Genomic DNA, 25762 nt, shown 5'->3' with positions numbered 1-25762 from the left:
AAGTTGAGGATGAATTTGACCCCCTGATAAAAGTTGAAGGACTAAAATGGCTATTTTGCCATTTGCAAAACTGTCATCTTACCTTTAAGCGGACTAAGCAGACACCACTCTTATTAAAACATTTATTTAAAGTTCTAACATGCGACACGAATGGAAACTATCATTCTAAAGCAATGGCGAAACTAATAGGATGGCGTTACGAGAAGCATTATAAGATTGAACGTCCCTTTCTTGTTACGATAAAGTCCATTTTTGTCCATCCAACTATTGCCCGAATTTGTTTATCTTGCAACTCCGAAACCGAGTATCCTTAACCATCGAACTATCAAAACGTTCACATTTAGCCATCCGGTGGTTTTGCTGGTGGTTTTGGTGATGTGGCTGACTCGCGTCAGTGGGGCCCACATGTCAGCCCATTTTCCTCTCTTCTCTCTCATCTCTCTATTTCTTCTCTCTTCGAGACCCTTGCTCGCCGGCTCCCGGCGACGCGGTGTGGCAGGCGGAGCCCGGCTCCTCCCCGGCGGAGGCCCACTCTCCTCCTCCTATCTCTCACGGCAGTGTGGCGAGCGGGCGGTTCCCGCGCCCTCCCCAGTGTACCTCGGCCGCGGCTCCCAGCGTGCAGACTCCTGGTGGCGCGGCGGACGGAGGACCCCGTCGACGGCTGGGGCAGGAGGGGTGGTGGGGAGGCGAGGCTGGCCCGCAGCCAAGTCATCCTGGCGGGGTTGGCGCGCGCGGCGGCATGGCGCAGTCCTTGCAGGGATGGTCTACGACGGTGCGGCAGGGGCGGTGGCCGGTCGGTGCCATGTTCCGGCTGCGGCAGCGTGGGGAGGGGCGGGGAAAGAGGTTGGGGAGATCGAGGAGGATGCGGCGAAGCTCACTGCGTGCTCAGTTGGTGCGGAGGAAGGCCGAAAGATGGAGGTCGATGTGCGGGGTGGAGCTTCGAGCGGCTAACAATGGTGGACGGCAGTGGGGGAGCTGATTCCGGCTGAGGAAGAGGTCGGTCGGGCCCCTAGATGCTTGGCAGAGTTGGAAGACGAGGTGGGGTGGTTCTTGGGAGGCGGAATCCAAGCGGGAGCGGCGTGGATGGCCGGCACGTCGCCGGCAGATTGCTCTGCTCCACCCGAGCTAGAGGACGAAGAAGAGAGGGGGTTTGGGATTGGAATGGGGCGTTGGGGAGAGGATAAGGTCGCGCTCGTTGTGGGTGAGGATCGCTGGAGCGGCCGATGGCGAGTAGCCAGCATGGTGCTCCGATGGCGGGGCCAACGATGGTGGCGCGGTGCTGCGACGGCCGGGAGAGGAGAGAGGGGAAGAAAGAGAGAAATAGGAGAGAGATAAAAAAATTAAGCTGACATGTCGGCCGCACCACCATGTGTCAGCCACACCACCAAAATCACCCAGCAAAACCACTGAATGACCAAATGTGAACGGTTTTGATAGTTCGATGGTTAAGGATACCCGGTTTTGGGGTTGCATGGCCAAAATCAAACTCGGACAATAGTTGGATGATAAAAACAGACTTTTTCCTTCTTATAAGAATAAAAATGACATATCCGACTTTTCCCTAGACCCATGTGGCCAGTGAACAAGTTCTGCAATGAAAAAATGGGGGTATGGTCATTCATCGACTGAGCAATGTTTCGTTACAGCCAAATTTACACGGATTTACTAATTCACATTCCAAGAGCATACAAAAGCTTGGACAAAATCACGTAGAGGATAAAGTTTGCTCTCCTTAGCTCAATCGTCGTCCACATACACCGTTTCTTGCTTGAAGAGGCCGCCGAACACTGGCCTTACTTCAGGCTTGGTGTCCGGCTGCTTCAGTTGTGGCTTCACCTTCTGCGCAGCTGGCTTGACGACGGCCCTCTGTGGTGCAAGCTTCTTTGCCTTCGCCTGGCCTCGCACAGTGGCGATCTGTGCCTTCGGTCCCTTCTCCGTGGAGGTTCGAGGAGTCGTCGCTTCCGCAAGCTGCGTGCTGAACTTCTCCCAGGAGAAGTCCTTGCTGACCCCTTTGGCTCTGCTCAGGAGGTTTTCCAAAGAGGCTTGGGCCCCATTCACCGGGCTAGCAGCTGCCTCCTCTGAGGGCGACTCCTTCCCCTTAGCTTCGAGATCACTGGCAGCTGCTTCAGCTTCACTAGCTCGCTGTGAGGCCAGGGCCACCTCTTCTGCCTGCGCCTTTGCAGCAGCTTCTTGGTACTCCTTTCTTCTACTATCTTCAGGAATAGCTCTGAAGAAATGAATAAGTAATGAATCGTAAGATAATCTTGACGTTTTAGAGTTTTACGAATTTCAAACACATTAGGGGATAATTTGTAGAGTGTTCAGTTAGATTGACACTTCATGAGTACAGAAATAACATTATGAAAGTGAAAAGCTAATACAAAAACAACTACAACAGAATTGTTTAAAAAAATCATGTCAGAATAACAGGGAAATACAAAAGAATACAGCACTAAGAGTAAATCATACATCTGCAAAACGAGTTATAACGTGAAGGAAGGATTCTTTGTATGTTTAGAGATTGCTCATCACTCAACACATTCTCATTCTCATACAAAAATTCGACCTGTGAGGGGCAAGCCGCCCCCCCCCCCCCCCCGAACATTAATGTAAAAAGAAGACCTCTCACGCAAGCTGAGAAAACCCCCGAACCTCTACCCACCCTTACAGGGGTGCTGTAACCATACCGTAACTCGTGTGAGAGTGAGCCGAGACCTGTTTCGCTCCCGCCGGAGTCGAACCAAGGACTTGAGTGCTACTGAGGCCACCTAACCAATCTGACTAGGCACCTGTTCGCAACACATTCTCATACAAAGCATAACCTTATATCCATTATGAAACCAATAAAAAAGAATTAAACTATTCTGTCTCTAACATTTTCTCAATAAAACTTATGTCGTTATTCTGCTTCAAACACCCTAGTCTTTTCGTCTGCATGCAAATTATCTTTTGCTTATTTAGGTTCAGAACAGTTTAAAATGCTTGGATCTTTTTTCCACTACACATCAAGCTGTTTCAGCAACATTTTCTTTTCATCATTTCAGTGGTAAGGATGATAGAGAATTCAAGACACAAACAGCATTCCATCCATAACAAAGGCATCAAGCAACATATCAGTGAACTAAAAATGGTCTTAGTTACTCACACGAAAGCCTCTGCTATGGGCTTTGATACTGCTGATGAGTTTGTTGAAACTTCAACAACCTAAAAAGTAAGAAGCCAATTGTCAATTTAAGTGAAAATTGAGCAGCAAGCACCACGGATTAAAAAACCAAAACCAATGAGGGCACTCAATTTCTCTTTGTCGCTACAACTGCATAAATGGGTATAAAACTATAAAGGAGGAAAACAAAACACATCCAGTGATGAAAGAGAAACATATTTGGGATCGTAAATAAGAGAAGTTATAATGATTTGGGACTGCGAATTTGAAACTTTTTCCTGAAATGGCAAGCCAGCGACTTAATTGAGCACCATTATACAAGAACAGAGCATAAGCTTCTCTTTCTGTTGAATTCTAGTGATGTAGGCTAATCAGCTATAAAACAAAATTTATGTTCCTTTTCATATGCTCTACTCAAAGTGCATTCAGAATACTTATCATATGGTTTTGCAATTTAGAGCATGACAATGCTACTGATTGCTTCTACCAAAACGGGAGTTCATAATCTTTTCAAACCTTGACTAGCAAGACTAGCAATACATATATATTCTTTATCTGTTGCACGCCTTAATTTGATTGCTTCTCAGTTGTCAACGACATTTGAAACTTCCTAGTTCTGCACAACAGGGTTGCCAGAAGCATGAAGCATTGCCGACTATCATCAATATAGCTGGAGCTGATGAATAAGAACTACTTTTAAAACATCAAATATGCATATATGCATGCCCTGAGTTTAGATGTACGAGTGCTATAGATGTCCTTAGGGCTGTGTGCATTAATTCTATCTATAGTGAGGAGATGCAAGGCAATACCACATACAGGTACATACCGATATAGTTTCCGTACCTTGTTCTCGGCGACTGCCACATTGGAGAAGATATCAGCCACAAGGGCTGCTATCTGTGACTTTGACACCTACCAGAGCATAAAGGCACATAGCTATGCATATAAGCAACAAAATTGACTCTTAAATAGTGAGCATTGGAATGAATAATGTCAATGCTAAGAGAGATATATACCTTTCCGGTGTCGGTGCTGGAAGTTGTGCTGGGCGATCTCGATGCTCCCTCCTTGGAGAGGACCAGGGGGTAGGAGCTCTCAGGGCTGTAGTCATCGGTGAGTGAAGCCTTGACTAGTGTATAACTGACATCGGTCTCCACCACCTTGGCCAGGAATTGGCTGAGCGTCAGCGTCTGCACGCGGGCGAAGAGGTTGGAGAAGAAGGACGTGAAGCCGTCGAGCACATTGTAGGTGGATCCACCGCCCCCAAGGCCGCCGCTGGCCCCCTCGTCATACACGACGACGACGTGCGCGGCGCTGGCGAGGTCCGCGGCCTGCACCACCCGGAGCGCGTCGTCGGTGGTGACGCCCCCGGCTTCGGGACCCTTCTCGCCCGGGCCGACGGTGACCACGACCTTGGCAGCGGGGCCGATGGCCTTGGCGATCGCCTCGGGGTCGACGAAGTCCGACTCGACCGCGTTGAGCCGGCGCGCCTCGGCGGGGGATATGAGCCGGTACGCCGCGGCGAGGCGCGCGAGCTCCTGCGCGGACTCGAGGTCCGGGACGCCGGCGCGCACGGCGAAGCCCTGGCGCAGCAACGTCTGCGCGACGCGGACCCCGGCCTGCCCCGTGGCGCCCGCGACGAAGACCGTCTGCGGGTCCTTCCGTCCCCTCCCTCCGCCGCCGCCCGCGAACAGCGACCCCGCTGCGGGCGTCGGGAGCGCCGGTATCAACGAGGTGGCGTCCGCGAGCTTGCCGAGGTCCGCGAAGAGGTTGGGCCTCTTCTTGGGGGCGTCGTCATCCGCGCCGGGCTTGGAGGCGCGGCACAGGACGGTGGCGGCACGGCGGCGGAGCGGGGAGGAGAGTGGGCGGAAGGAGGGCGGGCTCGAGGTGAGCGCGGGAGCCATGGGGGCGCGGCGTCAGGCGGTCGAACAGGTGGTGGGCATGGAAGCCGTGGGATGAGGAAGTGGTGGAGATGGGTGGATTGGATCGCATGTTTGGATTTGGGGAAGTGGCCGGGGAGCCTATCGGGAGAGGCCAGGTCGATCGCCGTTTATCTCCTCGTGAACAATCCAGGGCCGCGGGCTCGCGCCGCGTCAACTTCCGGGCCCACACTACCACGTAGGTGGAGAACGTTGGGCTGAAACAAAAACAGCTACGATTTCGTCCCGTTTTCCTCTCCGTTCCCGTTTTCCCTCCAACTCCACATAGGTGGAGCTGTCTGATGCAGGTGTCTGGAACTTAACTTCTAAAATCTTTCAAAAACTTGTTAGTCCGGTCTCGAACTTCATCTATATCTTACGTTCTTCCACAGTGAAAATGGGGCAGATACCCATTCAAAAGAAAAGTCGTTATTGTCAAGGACCAAGCTAATGATTAAAATTTATAATGAACTACTCCGTACATTGAATATTGTATATATCCCTTTGACGAGTTATGACTGGCTTCTAATCGGGTTATGCTAGACCACCAGAGCACGCTAAAAGAATATGTTCCACATTTCTCTTGTTTTTGGACCACTCTGTCTTAATAAAATTTATCTTCAATTTTCCTGTTACAGCTGTGGCAACAGCTAAGAAAATCTCCAATAGTGCCTAATAGACTCTCCTTGTAACTTGTTTTGGAAGAAAAAAGTAAAAAAAAATGTACTCTAAAAGATTAGGCATAAGATTGGACAACTGTTATAGAGTATAAAAGATGAAGGGAAAAAATTGTTACGCTCGCGGTCTGCAACTGGTGGTGCTCTACGCTCGACGGCGGCTCCTGGATCCGTGTGGATCAAGAGCAAAAGGCACTTCATCTGAGTCCGTGCTGCCCTGTTGCCGTTTGCTGATAGCCGCAAGGGCTGATTCTTGTGTCTGTCGCTTTTGGTTGCGATGGTTTGTTTATTAATATTGGGGATCGATTCAGTATACACTAGAGAAGGGTGTGAGCTACCACTTAATTGTTGCCCAAATTTTACTGCCGTTCACTGCCTTTGTAAACAAGTGATAGTTCCAATCGGTTAATTCGGTCATGACCGATACCTGAATTGAATAAACCAAAACCAAAATTCTCAGTCTTTATAAATTTAAGTAACTGATCGGTTCTCATTTCTAGGTAACTAAATTTTTTTAAAAGACCGAGGAACTGAACAGATGTGTTCGGTCTTCTGTGAAAATTTTGAAAACTCTAATAAAGATCATAGGATTCTCATCCAAGGGCTAGGGGTAGAAATGCGTTACTTTAGCACTTAAACCTCCACTCATCCCGTTCTAATTACTATTTTCGAAAACAACCCCTCACCCCCAACACTAATAACCAAGGTTGGAAATAGCGGGCTATGAAGTTTAGCAGTAACCTTCTCTAAAAGCTATAGAATAGCTATAGCGAAGCTATAGCAGACTATAGCGAAAACTAAATCATTTAGCTGAATGATAAAATAATAAATAATCTCATACAAATTATAAGTGTCGTTGGTCTAACACCTAAAATTTAAGTCTAACACGCCTCTTAACTACCCAACAGTACCCAATTGACATTTAGCGCTGCTAAGTCTCACAAAAACCTATTTAGCGGACATTTAGCATATCTAAATCTCATAAAACCTCCTTTTGCGGATATAGCGGACAAATATTGTATAGCGTAGCGGTAGATTTCTTAAAAAGCTATTAGCAGGCTATAGCGAGGCTATAGCGGGCTATTTCCAACCATGCTAATAACCCCTCACCCCCAACACACCCAGGCACCACGCTGCCGATTCGCTCGTCGCCTGTGTCGCCGCCGATTCGCTCCTCCGCCCCCCTCGTCGACTGCCGCGTGCTGGGCGGAGGGGCACGCGCCGCTGGCCGCCAAGGACCCTCTTCGCGCGGCCGATTCTCGTCGCCGGAGTCTGCTGCAGCAGTACTGGGTTTGTCAAGCATGTCCAGCAACGCTTGCTGATGTTCTCGATGACAAGCTAGCTCCGAGTGCAGGAATGGTGAATCTATGCTTGAGTTACCAGGCAATCTACGTAGCGACGAGGCAGGCAGCAGACGAAGCGAGGCTGCGGCGGGGGCCGTTGGAGGGCCAGTACGAGGCGGCCGGGCGGCGGCGTCTGACTGCGGCGAGGGCGAGGGCCAGTACTCCTGCAGCAGACTCCGGCGAAGAGAATCAGCCGCGCGAAGAGGGTCCTTGCGTTGGAGGGCGCCGAGCCCTTGGAGGCCGGCGGCGCGTGCCCCTCCGCCCAGCCCGCGGCAATCGACGAGGGGGGCGGGCAAGCGAATCGACGGCGACACAGGCGGCGAACGAAACGTCCTCGCGGTGGCTGGGTGTGTTGGGGGCGAGGGTTATTTCCGAAAATATTAATTAGGATGGGATGAGTGGGGGATTTAAGTGCTAAAATAATGCACCTTTACTTTTAGTCCTTGAATGAGAATCCTGTGATCTTAATTAGAGTTTCTAAAATTTTCACATGAGGCTTGGTTTCCATATAATACGGTGCCTTGTAGTAAACCTCTTTAGTAGCTAATGATTTTTGTGCCCCTTATTAATGTGCTTTTGTATCGGCTGAATGGATAGGGGTGTTGAGTGGTGTAGGGGTTGAAAGTGTTGTTTTCTCCTTGTTGAGCTAGTAGGCTTTGTTCCGCTGAATGCTGAATGTGCATGATATGATAATGTGTATACTTATTAATGTTTAGTCTCAAATCATGGGTATGCCATGTCATATGCCCCATGGCGCCACCGCTGCAACTGGGGCTGGCAGGCGGAGGCGGCGTAGTGGATGGGAAAGGAGGGATGGGCGCTCGGGTGAAAGTTGGTCGAAAGTGAATATAGAGCCTGTTTGGTTAAACAAAGTCTTTGAGCTATTTTTAGTCCCTGGACTAAAACTTTTAGTCGATCTGTTTAGTTCGATAGACTAGAGGGACTTAAGGTCATTAAATGAAGTGCACAAAGTACCCTACCACCCTTGTTCTACATGCATGCACAATAATTAGTGCATGGGTAGGGTGGGATCCTAGGGAGATGTAGGCTAAAAGTCCAAAAAAAACTTCTCAAGAGGGACTGCTCATTCTTTAGCCTCTAACCTCCTTTTAGCTCCAAAAAATCTCTCATGTTTGGTTCTTTAGCCTCTAAAGTCCCACAGACTTATGCAAAAGCCTCATAAACCAAACAGGTCATAGTGTTTGAGGGATATATTGATGTTGGACTTCTGGGCTGAAAGAGTAACTGGGCTTCTTGGTATATTTCGGTTAGTTTAGGTATTTTGATTACACAAGGTCGAAAATCGAATTAACCAAAGTTATTTTAATTAGTAACAAGCTGAGACCGAATTAGTGACTGAATTTTTTGGTTTCAGGTATTTCGGTTCGATTCTTGAACATCGGTTAATTATGTCCACCCTTACCTTCCATTATATTTTGAGTAAATTGCACCTACCATACAATAACTTGGCAGATGGATGTAAATTAGTCCAACAGCTTGTAAAATGGTGCAATAACTTGACAGGTGGGCGAAGATCGATCCAACAATGCCCAATTTAATGTGATAGCTTGGCAAATAGATACATTTATAGTCCAAATATTACACAACAATGCTAAGCTGATTTTTTTTACTTGAAGAAAGATGCAAAACAATTTAGAAAATACTAGGCATGCAACAGTAGTTTCATGAAAGTGATTCGTTACAACATGCTTTACCGAAAATAGCCATTGATCTCTCCAACTGGAGTAGAAACATGAAATAGAGTGAAGATGCAATATTTCACATCATATACAGGGGTAGTATAGCTCGATTGCTCTTGTACTGAATGGAATGCTTCAGACATCATGGAGATGGTCGTCATATTTTTCTCAAATGCAAGCAGGCAATTTGGAGATAGGATTCTACGTAGCTAGGTAGTTCCAGAGATGAACTGAAGCACGGATAAACAGAAGATGCGGAATTGAACAAATAGCTTGAGACGCGAAATTGAAGCACGGATAAACATATCTCACCGGGATGAGGGTGGTGAGGCTGGGTGGTGGTGAATCGCGGACGGGCGGCGCACCTCGGCCTGACTCCATGGCAGACTCTGAGGAGCCCCTCCGGCCGGGCTCCTACAGCCGCGAGCTCGAGCTGCGGGAGATCCGCGAGCGCTACGATGGGTGGGCTCGTACGAAGGTGACTCGTGGGCGGCGGAGGGCGGCTGCGCTGGAGGAGCTCGTACGAGGCCGGCGGCGCTAGGGCAGGCACTCGCATGGGGGACGGAGCGTTGAATCGGTACCAGACGGGAGACGGGCAGACGGAATGGAGGCAGGGGCGATGTGCAAGAGTGCCAGACAACTGTGGGGGAGAGGTGGGCGTCAAAATGCAAAATTTTCCCACCTCTTCTCCTAGCCTTCAGACGAGGATCATGTGGCCTCCGTTGGAGTTTCCATACACTTTCTTATTGTAGAATAGGAAGATTGTGATATGAGAGCTTTGGTGAAAACCAAGCTAAAGGAGCGGATCTAAGTTTCTCGGACTTACTCTATATTTTGTACCCACCTTGGAGGAATATATCTTTTAATCGAGTAAGTTCCTTGTCTCAACTTTAGTTTCTCACTACTTGTACCTTTTACTTTAATTATTTATTTAGTTAATTTCTTTGATCTGCAGAATCCTGAGTCTGCGTAAATAGCAAATTTTACTTATTTGATGTTGCTTTCTGCCTAAGTACATGGTAGGAGTTAGTAGCTCGATTGCTATAGGCGTGGTGCCTAGACTTGGTTAGCTATCCCAGGTTGTGTTCCAACCCATGATACCACTGTGGTAGGTGGCAAATGGTGACAACTCTTTCCGTCCTTTGTAGTCCACCATGTGAAGCGTCCCCTCATAAGAGAAGACTTAAATGTGTTACAAACATCAGTCCCAGGAGGCTGATGACACATTTATTACATCAGATGGTTCATTACCGTACAACTCTACGCGGTAGTGAGCAGAGGAATGCCACTATCACGAGGATTACAATCCACACACACACAACGATATTAAAAACAAAGAGAAAATCATCAGAGTCTTGCGCCATGCGGTACCTCCTGCGGGTGACCCTAATCCACAGGCAAGGCTGGGTACAGGACGGTACCCCTACTCAACGTCGTCGGGTACAAAGTCGGGATCTTCTTCTGTAGAAATAAAGAATGGGGTGAGTACAAGCGTACTCAGTAAGTCCAACCACACCCACGGAGGGGGTTTAAACAGAATATCATGCATATGGTAAATCAAGGATAAGGCCAGGGTTTGATTTGCGGAAAGCAATATTTTAATGCAGGGTTCAATTGAAAGGAAGCATTTTCCAAAACCAGTTTTCTTTCACCGAGTAACACCAAAGGTTGATCCTCACATGATCCAAATTTTAAGACTGCTACCGGACTCCTCATCTGCTGTAGCACACGGCACAACTGCCGGACACATTTCCAAAACAACTCACGCCAACCCATCCCAAAGTAAACACTAGTTGTGAGACCACACCGTAACTCGCCCAGTACCGTGGGCACGGACTATTCGAATAGGTTTCAACTCTGCAGAGGTGTGCAACTTTACCCACAAGCGGGGTGCCGCAACTCGATCACCTTATTGTCGGTGCAGATCCCAACAAAGCCATTACCCACCTTAGCTAGACCTGACTAGCCATCATGGGATGCACCAAAGGGTCATCGACCTTTCACCTAGGTTTAACCGGGCATAAGACACTCGGGGCTTATCCCTTTTCCTTAGTCACCCGTTGCTCTCAGCTCTCCTGATGGCTATCAGACTAACTAGTGGGATTTATGCTAAGCCGTTGCCCATACAACGGTCGAGTGGTTTGCACGATAGTGGAGTTAGGTGAGATGTAACACCAACTCGGTCCTTAGGGGTGACAAGATGGATATCTCCCTTCCTTGCCCTGCCACACCGGCACGAGCACACCAAACGGCAAATCACACTGAAATGCCATCCATCCCGTCTAGACTCATCTTTTGAAAATCCACTTTTATCCCTTCCCACACACACACCTTTTCTTTATAAAACAAGTTGTATAAAGTAGCAGGTCCTAAGCGTTCTAGTATCGATTAACGTCCAAGCAAAATCAGACATTAATCTAGGTGGTCAAGGAATGGTTATCACAAATCAAGGGGTGGCTATCCAACCGTGTTTTTATGCAGGCAAAATATATACAATTTTGTAAAATAGGCCAATGGGTTGTGGTTATAAAAACTAGGACAACAACATGCATCAAAGGGCGGGATTGAACTTGCCGTCTTCGAAGCCTTCAGGGAGATCCTGGTCGAAGCACTGTCCTTCGGGCTCGGGGTCGCGAAGCTGGTCCTCGTTCACGGGCTCGCAGTACTGCTCGTTAACGGGATCTCCTTCGTTCACACCGTGGTCTACGACACGTACAAACAAACACACAATCAAGAAAAAGAAATAAAAGTTTTATCGTTGAGCTCGAATCGGGAATGATTAAGATACGGAGTTCGGAGTAATGTTTTCATGTGGTTTCCTAATAGCAAGGCCGAAACTAGGTTAAGAAAGGCGTGGTAAAGTTTCGGGCCGATCAGAGTTCGTTTGGTGCATGAAATAATAGATTTTATAAGGGTTCAGGGGCTAGATCAGGAATCAGGGACCTAGTTGTAATCATTCTCGAGAACGCAGGGGTCTGTTTGTAATTTCTGGAAAGGTTTGGGTCATTCGGGAAAAGAGTAGGGTCCTATTTATAATTAAGTTTATGTAGTGGAATTTTTGTTTGTAATTACCATAAAGGACAGGGTTTTATTTGAAAGAAAACCAAGGGTGGAAGGGCTCTTAATTAATTAGGAGAGAGGGGAGGGGGTTCTGGGCATATTTGCCCTTATTCTTCCCCCTCCTCGCGACCAGAACAGGGGAGGCGGCCGGAGGCGTCGGCAGCGGCCGATTCGGCCGTTCTGGGCCACAGCGGCGGCCGGGAGCGAGGGGGAAAGGGGCAGGGAGGTGCACGGGTGTGATTCCCGGCCTCACCTTGGGCTGGGGCGGCGCACAGAGGCGGGGTGACGGGAGCGGGCGGCGACGGCTCTGGTGGTGCGTGGCGGCGGCGCTGGCGCTAGGGAGGAGAAGCTATGGCTGGGGGCAGGGTTGTGGGGATGGCGAGCTACGCCGGGTGCCTCTTTATAGGCGCTATAGGTCGGGGAGGTCGGCCGGCGAGTGATGCGGGCGGGAGTAATGGCGGGCGGCCGTGTCAAGTTGTCGCGGAGCGGCGTGCAGCGCTCCGGGCACTTGGGTGCTGCTGTGGCCGACGTCGGCCTCGTCTCACGCCCCCGCGTCGAGGCGGCACAGGCGACGGCGCACAGCTCACTCGGCGGGCGGCGCGGCGGGGCTGGCGTCGTGTAGCGACGGGCGGCGCGACGGCGTTCCGGGCACGCGCTTTGCGTGCGCGTGGACCGGCACGGCGGGTCGTGCGCGTGCGTGGGGCTGGCGAGCAGAGCGGCAGCGACGAGCGGCGCGCGGCGCGCACGTGGGCACGGTGAGGCGCGCGTTCGCGGGCACGCAGTGGGCCAGGGAGCAGCGGCGTGGGCGCGGGCACCGCGGCGTGAGCAGCGTGCGCGTGTGCCGCGTCGGTGCGCGCGGCGCGGGCGGCGGCGGTGGCGTGCGCGGGCCGGGCAGTGTGGGTGCACGCGGCCGGGAGGGGAGGCGCGTGCGCGGGGAAGCGGCAGGGCGCGGCTGAGCGGCGCTCGGGGCAGGCGGCACGGGAGAGGAGGAGGGGCGGCACGGCCGGGCGTGCACGACAGGGGAGGAAGGGGCCGAGCAGGCCGAGCCGAGCCGTGCTCGGGGCAGAGAGAGGGAAGGGAGGAAGGGAAAAAGAAAAGAAAAAGAAGAATGGAGAAAAGAAAAGAAAATGGGAAAAAGGGAGAAAGAGAAATAAAAAAAAGGGAGAGGGAAAAGAGAAAAGGGGGAGACGCGTCGGCGCCGACCGCGGCGATCGGTCGCACGTGGCCGACCGGCGTTCGGGCGGCGCTGGATGGGACAGCGGCGAGGAAAAAGAGAGAAGTACGGTCAGCGGAAAAAGAAAAGATGGAATCGACGAATGGAATCGGGTGTTGGAAATCAGGTGTTCGGGACAAAGAAAAAGGTTCCGGGAATTAGGGTTTAGGGTTTTAGGAGGATTTTGAGCTCAACGATGACAAAATTTTTTAAAAATATATTTTTAGCGCGTGATTTATTTTGGTGGATTTTCATGATGTTACACCATGTTAGGGTATTTTCATAGCAGTAGTAGTTGACTGACGTCGGACTCTCTTCTCACCCCAGTCTAAGTCCTTCTCTGAAGCCGCCGAAGCAGATCGGGTTAGTAAGTAGCAAGTTATTTAGGTAAATTAGTAAGCTATGTGGAGTTAGACCCTCTTTCCTCTTATCTCTTCTTTCATGGTGGGTCCGGTTGAGTAGTTCTAGGCCTAGTTGAAGCTTACCGTTCCTCGGATTCGATATCTCAGATATGCTTCCTGGTGAAAGCTACAATCGATTTCTGTGCGCTTGCGGAATAATTCGTTTAGGCTAAAGATCAATGCCAACAGTAGTGCTCCACAACATTCATTGCACCGATTTTGCGACAGCAGAACTATTCACACAAGTATTGCGCACTCGTGCCTCACCTGGGTTCACTGTGGGCGACATTGTATCATATTCTTCTCTCCAACACACGACTTGTGTATGAAGGGTACATTATTTCTATTTAAGCGGGTCATACTCCACCTACAATAAAGCAAGCAGACTAAAGGTTCCACTGCTACCGTTCACGCTCTTGTCATATATGTATGAGCCTTTCAGATTTATTTAGAACTTTTAGATGTATTTGATATATAATTCTAACAAATCTCGTAGCAGCCTGTTTTTATATATTTTCATTCCTATTGTTAATTTTCCTACAACAGCAAGCTTGGGACCATGCCAACATTATCAAGGTGTGCAGAGCCAATCGTGATCTTCAATGATGCACCGGCCGGCCAGCAGGTATCTTCCAGTGTCTAGTACGGCTACAAGTAGCACCAAAGGTTAATATTTTTGTTCCATCATACATCATGGAGCATTCGCCAAATTTAAGGGGCTGCGCACCTTTAACTATTGTACTCCCATAGGACATTGCTTAATGACCACCGGGTACTTTTTCTACCATTTCGTCAAAAAAACTGTAACTTGGTAGTAGAGGGACACGTGGTGGTGGTCGGTTGGCTAGAATATTTTTTTATCGTTTTATTTTCCTGTTTTCGAGTTTTTTCAAAAAAATTTCATTTTTCATGACCTATCCCTACATATTGATTTTTAAGGATAGCTGAATCCCTCACCCAGCCCTGCAAATCAATTAGAGGTTGGTGATGAGCCCATGACCCATCCTACAAATGGATTTTAGAGGTCGAGAAATAAGGGCGGGTACCACACTCACCTATAAAATTACGTTTTTACCTGCCTTCAAAAAATATTTTTATAGTAGCGCAACTTTATCCACAACAACACATGGGTATATATATTTTCCGTGTGTGTATATATATAGCTGTCCACTCCCACACATATACATTCTACTAGCTCAATCTATCTATACTATAAAGATCGAAAATAATTGAAAATCTTTCTCAACCAAATTGGGTCCGCCGTACCTCTCACGCTGGACCCACCAGTCGGACTTGAGGGAGGTGGGAGGGGGTAGAGACCCATAAAAACAGCATGTTAGAAAGCATTTCTGCCAAAAAAAGGTTATTTTTTTCTCACCCCGTCCGAACATACCCGCCGGTTGTACCCACGGTATCCAACTCTGTTTTTTTTTGCTAGACGCCCGCGGACTCCTCGCGTGCGTTGAGGGGAAGGGGTGCGGCACCCCGGGGACAAGACACAGGAGGCGACCGCAAACTCCGCGCGCTCGTCTGAGGGGGAGGAGGGGCTTCGCCGGGAGATGGGACGCCGCGCTCGAGTTCAGGGGAGGAGGCGTTGCACTGCGAGGGCGAGACGGCGACGGCCGCCGTGAGCTCCGCACACGCACGAGGGAAGGGGCGCATTGCAAGTCCAAGTCCAAGCAGCGCCCCGCTGACTCAGATCTGCGGCCGGTGAGCAGCTCGTCTCGTTGGCGACCTCACCTAGGCCTACAATGCAGCGGCCTCATGCAATTGCAGTCCAATCCGTGCAGTTGTATTTAATTTTATTTCTCTTCTTTTTAAGTGAGAGAGAGAGTGGATCCAATACGAATCACTTGATTTACCCATATAGAATCACGCGAATTGCATTGATTTGGCCTCGTCTAACAGCAAGACACGGCGGGGGCATAGACGATGGCGCAAGGCCTTGTGACAGCAGCACGCCTAACGGGAGAAGCTCAGAAGCTTGCTGCTGCTGTGATTGGTCGGCCGTCGGAGGAAGAAGTTAACCAGGGTGCAAACATCTCGTGCGCTCAGGGAGGGTGTTGTGCAAACTGGCCACACCCGCGGAGCCGTGAGGAAATTTTCTTTTTGCCATGTGTGCTTTGGGTGAGAAGAACAACACCGAGAAAAGAGATAGGAGAAGGCTGGGTCATAATCGCATCATGCCTCCACGCTGGCAATCCTCCGTGTCTTGCCATGTCAGTGAAAATGAGAAAAATAAATCCTCTCTCCGGTGGTAAAAATATAGTTGTTATTCTAAAATTAAATATACCAGAGACTGAGGGGGCGACAACACAACTCAATACAGAGCAAGATAACTTGGAATAGCTAGAGGATGGTCGATGGTACCTCGAACTGCTTGGTGTTGGACTGAGTTTCCAATATCAATTCCCTAACCAACCAAACAACAAATATTAGACACATTCAATATCAATACTAATTTCTAAGTTTACGTTCAAAAATATCAATTTCTAAGTTTGAATGTCTACATCCAAACGGGGTGTTAGCTATTTTCTTACATAATTGCTAGATATGCTGACATATTTAGGAAGGAAAAAGTCATGATCTTTCTCAAGACACTGATCTTGATGACGTGATGTAGCCACCGAAGAAGGTGAGTCTTACTAATTGTTTATAGATGCAGTGCTCATCCATACTTATTTCAAGATAATGCTTTTTATTCCAAACATATTATTTTTGTTCCACAATTATTTTACATAAATTATTGGCTACTGATTCTGTAGTTGCTTGTCTTGCTGGTTTAGTTTACTCAGTTACTTGAGTCTGAGCTCACTCTGCAGACATACTTGCAGTTTTAAGTTAAAATGTGTTGCTTGAGATAATGATATTTCAGTTTAATACCGCAATATGTCAACAAATATGCTACATAAGATTTCAGAAAAGGATATATGTTAGTGATGCCAAGAGATGTTTTGCGTACATGGTGGGCAGACAACATTTAAAGTCTCATATGTTGCTAGCTTGCTCTTTAGATTTAGGTATGTTTAACAGATTTTTGAAATGTTAATTTTTAATAAGATTTTAAAATTACGTGCGTGTCGCACGTATACTTTACTAGTATATAATGACTTTCGAATAAAAGGAACTCAACTACCACACCATATATGCTACCACCTGCCCAACTACATGCCTTTTCCATTTTTTTATTGTTGGACGTACGAGGGCTGGAGTGTTGTATCCACACAAGCGCGCACACACACAAAAGATTCCAGATGGAAAGCATTGTGCAGAGTCATTTCTGTTTCAAGTTGGAATTAGTGTCAAGAGGAAACCACAACTGATGAAGAGCCATCTACTTGCATGTTAAGACCGCATGTCGTCCCTGCCCTATATCTAGCATCCCCAACAACGGGATTAACTCCGTCACTCAATCAGTACCAACAGGTACCAGAAAACATTTCCATACCCATCGCAAATTAGCGACTAATCACCCGAAGACCAGTAGTTTCTTGCGCAAAAACGTGCAAACATGAGTGCTGAGAACGCAGGCAACTGCGCCGCCGCCTCCGGCCACAGCCATACCGTCTGCGTCACCGGCGCCGGTGGGTTCATCGCGTCGTGGCTTGTGAAGCTCCTCCTTGAAAAAGGCTACACTGTGCGCGGCACGGTCCGGAACCCAGGTCTCCGCTCATCGAATCAATAGAGCAATCTATGTTGTGCCATTGCGTTGCTGCTTTTTTTTTCCTTCCTAATTTGGTGGCCCTGTCACGATGAACAAAACAACCAAAGGCAAAGCCGCCATGGTTGATCTTACTAATGATTTGTCGTCTACCCATATGATGATTTGAATGGCATATGCATGCATGGTTCTGGCCTTCTAGGCCCGTGATCTGATGTCAATTTTTCTTATGTTCCAGACGATGACTCGAAAAACGCACATCTCAGAGCGCTGGAAGGAGCAGCAGAGCGGCTGACGCTGATGTGCGCGGATCTCCTGGGCATGGAGAGCCTCGCCGCCGCGTTCAGAGGCTGCCAAGGCGTCTTCCACGCCGCCTCCCCTGTCACTGACGACCCCGTAATTCACTAATCCCTTCCTGCTCTGCTGTGCTCTTTTGAATTGTCCTATGTTTAGTTGAACAATCTACTAGATCAATATTGTGTTCTTATTTAAGTGACGGGTGACTGAAATGAAGGAGAAAATGATCGAGCCGGCGGTGGAAGGGACAAAGAATGTGATCACTGCCGCTGCCGATGTCGGCAGCGTCCGCCGTGTAGTGTTCACGTCGTCGATCGTCGATCATGCTGGAGCGACCTCGATTACTGCAAGAACACCAAGGTTAACACATCAGCTGACGCCACTTATTTTGTCATGTTAAATTGTCAACCTCATGTCGAAGCTTGCTAACATGCATGTTCGCATGCTTGGCAGAACTGGTACTGCTACGCGAAGACGGTGGAGGAGCAGGCGGCCTGGGAGCTCGCCGAGCAGCGGCAGCTGGACCTCGTCGTGGTGAACCCGTCGCTAGTGCTCGGCCCGCTGCTGCAGCCGTCGGTGAACTCCTACGCCAGCACCTGGCACATCCTCAAGTACCTCAACGGCTCCGTGAAGACGTACGCGGACGCGGTGCAGGCGTACGTCCACGTCCGCGACGTCGCCGACGCGCACGCGCGAGTGTACGAGGAGCCCAGTGCTTGCGGCCGGTACCTCTGCGCGGGGCGCGTGCTGCACCGCGGCGAGGTGTGCCGCATCCTCGCCAAGATGTTCCCGGAGTACCCGGTTCCTACCGAGTGCAAGGGCGGGGCGGGGGAGACGAAGAAAGGGTGCCGGTTCAGCAGCCGGCGGCTGGCCGAGCTCGGCGTCGGGGTCACGCCGGCGAGTCTCTGCCTGTACGATACGGTGAACAGCCTCCAGGTCAAGGGCCTGCTGCCACGTCGCACAACCGCTGCAGCGGATCCTACTGTCATCTCGTGAACTGCACCTGCAGATGACGACGAGAGTAATCGGTGACAGATCGATGTGGAAGTGGTGTCTGAGTCTGATTCTGAATCCCCTTGGGTTTGTTTTCTCGAGAAATAACTTGCTATGGCAAATTCATTTGAGATGGACGACTGGGCGGCTCTGGGCAACCCAGTTAGATTATGTACATCATAATAATTATATCTCGTTAGTATTTGTTTTTGATTAATTTATGATTGAAAACCTGCCTAGATTATGGATATATGTGGCGCTCCGCATATCCTTTGGAGTAGATTTAGCAGAATTTATTGTGGAGTCTATCGGAGTTTACCTCAAGAGTTCAGCGAAAAATACTTTACGGACATAGGGGTATATGTGTAAGGCCTTGCGAGCAGACACGTCATAAGGATCAGCCTTCGTACCAACATATTACAAGCATCCCTAGTTCGGCCAACATTCACCGAATAAATAAACTTATCAATTTAGTGCCTTCTGTATTGTACTTTTGCATATAGCACACCACCTATACCTCTTTAGGTATCGTAGCACCCACCGGTCCTATCTCAGACGAGACTACTGGTGATATTTGCAACGGTGGCACAACAAGCAAAGACCGGTTGGACTAATTCATGAATCCAGCCAGACTGGTGTAGCCCAATCAGTCCGAGCAGTTCTCCCAACTATATGGCTCCAAGTCAGCATAATGCATCTACATCCACACAACTAAAATTTTCAAATAAATTTGAGGAAGTGCTTCTTGAGTATAAGAATGATTTGGCTAATATGCTTAAGGAAAATCTTGTAGTAGATGTTCGAGGTAAATCTCATACTTACCAAAATTGTATCTTGTTTACTTGGATTTTGTTCCTTATCCAGCTGGTTTTAGGTTGCCTAATTTTATTAAGACCAATGGAAAGATAATAAAAATACTTTTGAAAATATTAGGAAAGATCTTGCCCAATTAGGAGAAGTTGGTTCTATAAGCGAAGTGAAAGTGTGATTATTTTCTTTATCTTTACTTGAACGGCTTTTTCATGGTTTACTTTATTGGTGCTGGTATTTCTTACATCATAGACAAATATGCAGGCACACGGAATACTATTGTAGTTTTTTTACCTAGGAGTATTCAAAGGTGTCATATTTAACACTTGAACCGGATAAATTTTCTTGGAATACTATTGTAGCCTCCCTATGATGGAACCGCGGCAGTGCGATCGTCATGGGGTGTCACACTGGTGCACAAATTTAACAACTCAGCAGATGTCACCATTTACCTGTTGAAAAACTAAACAGAAGCTACCATGAAACAGAGGTGGTGTCATGTCACTTGTTAATAACATAGGTTAATTTAAAAACAATTGTCTTGGAAAGCAAGAGCTCCATTGAAACCATCTAGAATGCTAAAAATTGCATACCCACATCAAAAGTGAATAACAACTTCACAGAATAAGCAGATGATCCCGTACAGGAAGGCAAAAGTGATAACTTCCTGTGACTAAATTACTTGATTCGGTAAACCCAAGAACAATGACACAACCTCCTGTGACTGCACATCTGAGTGACTAAAATGAACAATCGTGCACATCAGACTGTTCCAGGACGTCCAAACAAACAATTTCGATGTGCAGTGGACAGTCTAGCATTCACCCAATAAATTCAAATTATACAGAACTCATACAGGCCATTCATTATAATGTTACCCAAGATTGCAACACAACCATGTAACACAACATAAGTGCACTTAATTTCATTCAGGGTAACAGACCAAAACTTGCAACAGGACATGTGCACAAATTACATTTCCATTGCTCTTAACTCATTCTCCATAGCCTATGCAAAAGACAAAGTAGCATTCTTCAAGAACTTGATGCGAAAGCAGTACACTAGGCAAGGGGAAATCAATCCATCATTAACTTGTTTAAGACAAGAACAGCGAACAACTGACACAACAACCAGCTGCTTCAGCGCAGCCTCCTGGCCTCCCTCTCAGACTCGAGCAAGGTGAGGATGTCACCCTCACGGACAGGGCCCTTGACGTTCCTCATGATGAGACGGTTCTGGTCGTCCAGGAACTTCACTCTGACCTGGGTCACCTGACCCCTGGAACCGGTGCGGCCCATCACCTTGACCACGACGGCAAGCTTAACCTGAGTATCCATGCTGCACCAACAGAAATGATTTGAATTAGCAATGGGAAACATGATAAGAAATATTTATTTTGTAGCATTTGATTTTTCACTTGGTCAGGAACAAAGCTCATGATAACAACTAGTTCAAATTAATTACACAAAGTCACAACTTTATAAGTCCATGAATCAACTGTAATAAAATTTCACTTGCATAAGAGTGTAATGTGTCAAACTTTCATGTGTACAGCCTAGCTAGATCCTCCGCACACTTTGTTTGGTAAAATCAAATACTAGATATGAGGGTAAATCAAACTACAAGACTGCAGACACACAGCAAGATGTAAATATATGTTTAAAATGTGTAACTTTAGTTTCTTCAAACATAAATTTACAAAATCATATAAGCATCTCTCTATCAATGACAATAACAGGGACTGAACTGATTGCAGACACACAGCAAACGATACCACAAATTCACAGCTCGAAATAGCTGACTATGTAGAGAAGATTTAATCAGACCACCTTATAAATAATTTGGGGGTGGCTATACCACAGATCAACGTGAAACAGCACAACCTCAAGCAATAAAGTAATACCATCTCTCTAGCACATCACTACTACCATGAGAAAGCGAGCAGATCTCCCCATCCGCCCGACAAACTCCCGCGGCCACAAACTTGGGCAGATCTCCCCATCCGCCCGATAAACTCCCTCGGCCACAACCTCAAGTATAGATTTTTTAGACCAGAAAACATGGCCCTGCTTTATTAGAATGCATGAAAGTTCAGCTGGGGTTATCAGGCCTTAATGACAAAAGGTTTTCAGAAAGAAGTCCAATCTTACATCGAGTTAAGCACTTAAGCTACCTCACTCTAGCAGACACCCGCTAGTGGATCGAGTATAGATGCCTGGATAACTCACAGGAATACCCAACTTTTTTGGGCAAAGAGTATGCAACAGGTACATCCGAATGTATATTCTAGCGGGAACAAATGTAGTTCTTGCAGCCCAAAACTCCCAAGCAAGCAAGCCCCGGCCAGGCCATTACGCTGAACTCCCGAGTTCCCGCCTTGACCGACGTAAGAGGACGACGATCGATCCCCGAACTCGCAACCTCCCCGCCAGCGTCGCCCCTCTCTCAATCACTTCTCGATCACCTTCCTTTTTCATCCCAAAACCGTAGCCAGGAGCGAGGTGAGAGAATCACCTACTCCTCTTCATTGCCTTGGATAAAATTTGGGACCCATAAAATTTTGGCTTGGGAATACCCCACTCCCAAATTCTGGATCCGCCACAAATGAACAAACCAACTACGGCCAGCACCGGGATACGAAAAGACCAGTTGAACGAGATTGATCAGAGGGCACGAACCTTTCTCTGGTTGCAGGTCACGGTGACTGCTGCGACGACGTCGGCGGCGGCGGCCCGAGCAAGTCGTGTGGAGAGAGGAGACAAGCAAAACCCTAGGCTCGTCGGGAGGTAATATAGAGGTTGGAGTAGTAGCGAATTGGGCCGGGCTTTGTCGGCCCACACGAAGACATGGGTCTGTTGGATTTTGTGAATTTCTCACTTTTTTTTGCATTTCTATCTATCTATATCTATTTATCTATTATAAGGATCCATGATTTTTAAAGTCACCTTCCACTAAAAAATTACCTATCTCTTACATTCTCACTTGCTGTTCCCACCTGTAAGCAAAGTGGACATGAAAATCTGGATGGTGAGAAAAAAGCTGTAGTTTCTAAAATGTTTCCCGCACTTTAGCCTGTTTTTTTTTTTTCACCACACCCACTTCTATCCACCCGCCTATACCCACGCTGTAATTTTGGTGATTGGTTCACTTGTATCCACCCGAAATTTCCGCGCGTCGTCTCCTTACCCCACGCTACCCTTACCCTGGCCCTGTTTGGTTGTTTAGCACAAGGAGCACAAAGTTTGATCAATAATTAAATATGCTAAATAAAGTTAGTTTATAAAATTAACTCCACAGCTTTGCGCTATTTCGCGAGATGAATTTAATGAGGTCTTTAACTACATAATTAGAGGTTGGTTACTGTAGTATTACTGTAGCTAACCATCAATTAATTATCGTCATTAGATTCGTCGCGAAAAATTATATTCATCCGTAAAGAGATTTGCAAATAAAATTTACGCTAGTTGCGCTGCGAGAAACCGGGCCAGGCGCCAGCGTCAATTGCCAATCACCGCGGCCTCCTGCGCCTAGGCGCCTGGCCCTGCGCGCCGCCCGCCGCCCGCCTCCCCCACCCCACGGCCACGGTCGAGCGCCCCTCCTCCCCGGTAGGTTGCCTCCCCGTGGAGCTCGCTGCGCCCGCCCCTGCCCCCCAGCGGCGGAGCTCCGTGCGCGCGGGCGGGCGCCCGTCCCTGCCTCGGCGGGCGCGCACGCGGGCGGGCCGGCGCGTGGCAGCGACGACGGCCGGAGGAGGCCGCCGCGTCCATGGCGGTAGCGGGAAGAGGAGCAGCTTGGGCCGGCCGCACCTCTCCCTTCCCCCTGCGGCGCTCGGCTTGGATCTACGACGGCGGCGCGGATCTGTGGCGGCGGCGCTCGGCGAGGCGTGGACGATCCGCTCCGATCCTCCCTCTGCCGCGGCGTCGCATCCATCTGCGGGACGGACCGCCGTCGAGCCCATCCATCTGCGGGACGGCGTCGCATCCATCCATTTCTGCGGGACCGCCCGTCGCGGCCCGCGACCACGCCGCCGCACCGGACCACGAAGCCCATCGCGTGGGCTGCGGGCGCGCTGCCCTCGCCTCCTCGCCGGTGTTGGGCGGGCCATGGTCCGCCGCTCGTACAACAAGCGGCTGCCTCCGGCCTCCCCGGCATGCTATGGGTGCCGCCTCCGCCTGTTCGCACGGTCGCGCCTCCTCGTCGGCGTCGCGTGGGGCCACAGTCCAGCGAGGACGCGGCCGCCGGCGCCCTTCCCGGCAAGCCGCGGGCGCCACCCCTGCAACACGGCCGCCTCCCACTCCGGCATTTGCTAGCATTTTCTTGCGTGCAAGTCAAAATGTTTTGATGTTTTATTTTTGATATAAAATGGTTGCGTCAAAATGTTTCTTATGGAGTAACATGTTCACTTGTTCAAATAGTGTGACATTAGACATCAGATGAGATGAAGGCTGTAGAGATGAGATGATACTGCATATGCATACAAACTGACCAGCGGAGAGATTTACATATCTTTTGATATTGATCTTTCAACAGGCGCTTTATGCAATTCATGGCCGCTCCAAGTGGTCTCCACTCTCCAATGACGGTGGAATTCCAGCGAGGTTAGAAACTAAATAACTTGCAGTAATCATAGTTTATTTGCCATTTAGATAAGAGATATATTTGATTAGAAATATGGAATATATAATGACAATTTGAGTTTCTTAACAAAATGGATCTGTGGTGGATTAATAAAAAGGTATATTTTTTGTCAGCTTTGAAATTTAATGCAGTTTGTTAATGGTTTGAGAGAGAGGGATATATTGTTCACGTACATCGAAAGTGTCAACCATTAAACCCAGATTTGAAAATGTTGATCTTGATTTGCAGCTAGGATGTGTCAGCTTCTTTCGTTAACCCCAGGTCAACCATCAAAGGTGAGCAATTCACGTGGCTTTATTATCTGACATGATTGCTCCAAAATCTTTTTAATTAGTGACTGATGATTCCAAATGGTCTGATGTAGATGTTATGGTTCTGAAAACAAATGGATGGGTAAAAGCTTGCTTCTTCTATTTAATATGATCTCTATATATTTTCAGTATGTAATGATGGATTCTTCTCACTCCTACTAGCAAGTTGTTATTGTTGGAGGTGCGTTGGTGGCAGAAAGGATAGAGCTCGTGGATTAAAATTTGGAAGCATTATGGAATAATTAGTACTTTCTTTTCTTATCAATATGGGAAATCACTCTGTTAGGTTTTGTTTCTTCCAGCACCAAGGACCCTAGGCAGCAACCATTCAGTTTCAACATTGGTCTGTGTTCAATGGTAAGAGGTAATTTTTGTTAGATAATCACCATGCTCTAGCTTGTACCTTTCATAGCTGATGGGAGCTCTTGCTCCTGTCCCCCTGGTCATGGCTGCCACTTGAATTTTGGGCGGCAAGTGACTATTATGTATAGTAGTAGCTGCAAGTAGCAGCCATAGTCACCAGATTCGGGGTCGACCTCACGTTCCTCGACCCGGGAACGTCGTCCCAAATCGAGGGTCGGGGACGACCAGGGTCGTCGACCCAATTCTAGCTGGTTCACGTCCCGATTCACCACCGGAGCGCACACGGCCGGCCTCCTAGTAGAGCGCAGATGACGAACCATGCCGGCGGGTCTCGCTGGTGGAGTGCGGACTGCGGAGGCATGAGAGAGCCATGGACTACCAATTTTGTTCTCGGATGGTGCCAGATGCTGCAGTCAGCTACCATATTGGTGAAAGCGGTGCAGAGCAGAGGCATAACGGGGAGGAAAGAGATGGCGACGGCGGCTGCAGCATGCGACGTGTAGCAGCCAGCGACTCAAAGATAGGGTTACGTTAGATGAGTAATGGGCTATTTGGGCCAACATGGGCAGCCCAAGTTTCTTTTCTCTCCTTTTTTGCTTTTATATCTTTGTCAGACCACACATCTCTAATTGTAGGACATATGAGATCTACGTGACTTGTGTCATCGACCCAGAGGGTCGACCCGGATTAATCGGGTTCATTCGTTCCAAACTACTCCCTTCGACCCGCATTTTTATACACATTCGACTCTCGATCCTCGACCCCGATCCACGACCCGGTCGACCCGGGAACTATGTGACTATGGTAGCAGCAAGGTAGCAGTAGCAAGTAGTGGCTAGAGGTGGCTGGGCACTATAGAGCCATGCTTGTAAATTAACTTACCTTGACTAGCTTTGGCTATAAATGGAGAGTAGCTGCAGCTCGGGAGAATTAAGCAGCTCCATTCCGTGTGCTCTTCCTGAGTCCTTCCTCTCATCTTCTTCTTCCACCTGCAAGCAAGAGGGTGTTGTGTGTGTGAGGGAGTGCCAACAAGTGGTATTCAGAGCTTGAGTTGAGAGCCTGGTGGCCATGGCTTCCCTGGATCGTGAGCATGGGCGCGGGCGTTCTCAGGAGCGTGGTCGTGGGTGCCAGACGACGTATGTCGTGAAGAAGACGGTGCGGGACGTCGGCGGCGCGCAGTACCCCATGCTCACTCGCACGAACTACGTTGAGT

The 25762-nt window shown here is 48.7% G+C and overlaps 2 protein-coding genes, 1 long non-coding RNA gene and 1 pseudogene across 3 annotated transcripts; 2 read left to right on the top strand and 2 right to left on the bottom strand.

The window, feature by feature from the left end:
- Positions 1 to 1587: 1587 nt before the first annotated feature.
- On the bottom strand, positions 1588 to 5184 carry LOC120712014 (protein PLASTID TRANSCRIPTIONALLY ACTIVE 16, chloroplastic-like). The gene is made up of 4 exons (XM_039997694.1): positions 4183 to 5184; positions 4010 to 4078; positions 3146 to 3204; positions 1588 to 2227 (listed from the first exon to the last, which is right to left on the bottom strand). Exons 1-4 carry the CDS (start codon positions 5068 to 5070, stop codon positions 1738 to 1740), a joined length of 1506 nt encoding a protein of 501 aa, XP_039853628.1. The 5' UTR covers positions 5071 to 5184; the 3' UTR covers positions 1588 to 1737.
- Positions 5185 to 16990: 11806 nt separating this feature from the next.
- Positions 16991 to 18433, top strand: LOC120639129 (annotated as a pseudogene).
- A 1627-nt stretch (positions 18434 to 20060) lies between these two features.
- On the bottom strand, positions 20061 to 20578 carry LOC120712012 (40S ribosomal protein S28). Its single transcript, XM_039997693.1, has one exon. The coding sequence runs from the start codon at positions 20575 to 20577 to the stop codon at positions 20380 to 20382; it is 198 nt and encodes a 65-aa protein (XP_039853627.1). The 5' UTR covers position 20578; the 3' UTR covers positions 20061 to 20379.
- Positions 20579 to 22750: 2172 nt separating this feature from the next.
- LOC120712011 lies at positions 22751 to 24568 on the top strand. Its single transcript, XR_005690586.1, has 3 exons — positions 22751 to 23835; positions 24104 to 24150; positions 24240 to 24568. It is a non-coding gene; the product is annotated as an uncharacterized LOC120712011 (long non-coding RNA).
- Positions 24569 to 25762: the final 1194 nt, after the last annotated feature.

Source organism: Panicum virgatum, chromosome 6K (assembly GCF_016808335.1).
Source record: "Panicum virgatum strain AP13 chromosome 6K, P.virgatum_v5, whole genome shotgun sequence".
NCBI classification, from domain to species: domain Eukaryota; kingdom Viridiplantae; phylum Streptophyta; class Magnoliopsida; order Poales; family Poaceae; genus Panicum; species Panicum virgatum.
The sequence above is the reverse complement of the archived record's forward strand: the minus strand, read 5'-3'. Positions and strand labels throughout refer to the sequence as shown.

What these genes read in the sequence shown, in the direction of transcription:
- LOC120712012 (XM_039997693.1), bottom strand. Translation starts at nt 20,577, where the DNA reads ATGGATACTCAGGTTAAGCTTGCCGTCGTGGTCAAGGTGATGGGCCGC.
- LOC120712014 (XM_039997694.1), bottom strand. Translation starts at nt 5,070, where the DNA reads ATGGCTCCCGCGCTCACCTCGAGCCCGCCCTCCTTCCGCCCACTCTCC. An exon ending in CCAGCACCGACACCGGAAAG is followed by an intron (nt 4,079 to 4,182) that starts GTATATATCTCT and finishes ATGCTCTGGTAG; the next exon opens with GTGTCAAAGTCACAGATAGC. An exon ending in CCCATAGCAGAGGCTTTCGT is followed by an intron (nt 2,228 to 3,145) that starts GTGAGTAACTAA and finishes TCATTTCTTCAG; the next exon opens with AGCTATTCCTGAAGATAGTA.